General features: G+C 55.1%; 1 protein-coding gene across 1 annotated transcript; it reads left to right on the top strand.

Moving 5' to 3' along the window:
* The first annotated feature begins 206 nt into the window (after window positions 1-206).
* Window positions 207-1,728, top strand: LOC132237243 (splicing factor 3A subunit 2-like). The gene is given in 3 exon segments (XM_059701452.1): window positions 207-515; window positions 518-1,110; window positions 1,112-1,728. Coding segments are annotated over 3 exon segments (1,329 nt in total). The 5' UTR covers window positions 207-271; the 3' UTR covers window positions 1,604-1,728.
* Window positions 1,729-1,957: the final 229 nt, after the last annotated feature.

Here is a 1,957-nt window from a genome sequence, read left to right as displayed (position 1 = left end):
TTTAAAGTTTCCCTATACTGGGTGATAGGGGAGGCTAGGGGACTGTCTAGGGCGGGGGGATAAAATGGATACATATGTAATACCCTTTGTAATACTTTAAGCAATAAAAAAAAAAAAAAAGTTTCCCTATGAAATCAAGTCATATTGAATATTTCAGAGTCTCTCTTACTTAGGATTTGGATAAAAATTCTTGTTACAGGGAAAAGGCGACGGGATCGCGGCCTCGGGTGCAGGTATCCCTCCAGTCGAGTAAAGCCCCAAGGCCTTCACCATGGACTTCCAACATCGCCCTGGGGGCAAGACCGGGAGTGAGGGCATGGCCTCCTCTTCCGAGAGCAACAGGGACCGGCGGGAGCGCCTCCGGCAGCTGGCCCTGGAGACCATCGACATCAACAAGGACCCTTATTTCATGAAGAACCACCTGGGCTCGTATGAATGCAAGCTGTGCCTGACACTCCACAACAATGAGGGGAGCTACCTCGCGCACACCCAGGGGAAAAAGCACCAGACCAACTTGGCCGGCGAGCAGCCAAGGAGGCTAAGGAGGCCCCCGCCCAGCCAGCACCAGAGAAGGTCAAGGTGGAAGTGAAGAAGTTTGTGAAGATCGGCCGCCCGGGCTATAAAGTGACCAAGCAGAGGGACACAGAGATGGGCCAGCAGAGCCTCCTCTTCCAGATCGACTACCCGGAGATCGCTGACGGGATCATGCCACGCCACCGCTTCATGTCTGCCTACGAGCAGAGGATCGAGCCCCCAGACAGGCGCTGGCAGTACCTGCTGATGGCTGCTGAGCCCTACGAGACCATCGCCTTCAAGGTGCCAAGCAGAGAGATTGACAAGGCCGAGGGCAAGTTTTGGACTCACTGGAACCGGGAAACCAAGCAGTTCTTTCTTCAGTTCCACTTTAAGATGGAAAAGCCTCCAGCCCCGCCAAGCCTCCCTGCTGGGCCTCCTGGGGTGAAGCGGCCGCCACCCCCGCTGATGAATGGTTTGCCCCCACGGCCACCACTGCCTGAGTCTTTGCCTCCACCCCCACCAGGAGGCCTGCCTCTGCCCCCCATGCCACCCAGTGGGCCTACACCTGCAGGGCCCCCAGGTCCTCCCCAACTGCCCCCCCCCAGCTCCTGGAGTCCACCCTCCAGCACCAGTGGTCCACCCACCAACATCTGGGGTCCACCCTCCAACTCCTGGGGTCCATCCCCCAGCACCGGTGGTCCACCCACCAACATCTGGGGTTCATCCTCCTGCTCCCGGGGTTCACCCTCCAGCTCCAGGAGTCCATCCTCCAGCCCCAGGTGTCCACCCTCCCCCATCTGCTGGAGTCCACCCCCAAACCCCAGGCGTACACCCACAAGCTTCTTCAGTCCACCCCCAGGCCCCAGGGGTACACCCCCCAGCCCCGGGGATGCACCCCCAGCCACCTGGGGTATACCCCCCTCCTCCAGGGGTTCATCCTCCAGCTCCTGGGGTTCACCCCCAGCCTCCTGGAGTTCATCCCTCCAATCCCGGGGTCCACCCCCCGGCTCCCATGCCCCCAATGATGAGACCCCCACTGCCCTCCGAGGGCCCTGGAAACATTCCACCCCCTCCCCCAGCCAACTGAAAAGCCACCCCCTCTCACTGCGAGTCTACTTTCCTGTTTTCCTGTCTTTTCTCCCTGATGGAATTTGGTGTTTTTGTACAGGGCTATGCCGTGTCCCTAGATCTCTTTAAACAGCCTTCTCAGAAAAAAAAAAAAAAAAAAAAAAAAATTCTTGTTACAAAGCCACATTTGGAAAAGGTAGTTGTTCTTTATAAAATGGAATAATTAAACATTTGTGCATTCTAAATATCAACAAACACTTTGAAAAATTCATGCATGCTTATAAAATTCATAAAGACCTATTGCTTATCTTTTTCTATAGGGAAGAGTAGGCTTTCATAATCTGTGGTTGAATCTCTTATCACTATTGCTCTT

Source organism: Myotis daubentonii, chromosome 6, assembly GCF_963259705.1.
Source record: "Myotis daubentonii chromosome 6, mMyoDau2.1, whole genome shotgun sequence".
Classification (NCBI taxonomy): domain Eukaryota; kingdom Metazoa; phylum Chordata; class Mammalia; order Chiroptera; family Vespertilionidae; genus Myotis; species Myotis daubentonii.
The sequence above is the reverse complement of the archived record's forward strand: the minus strand, read 5'-3'. Positions and strand labels throughout refer to the sequence as shown.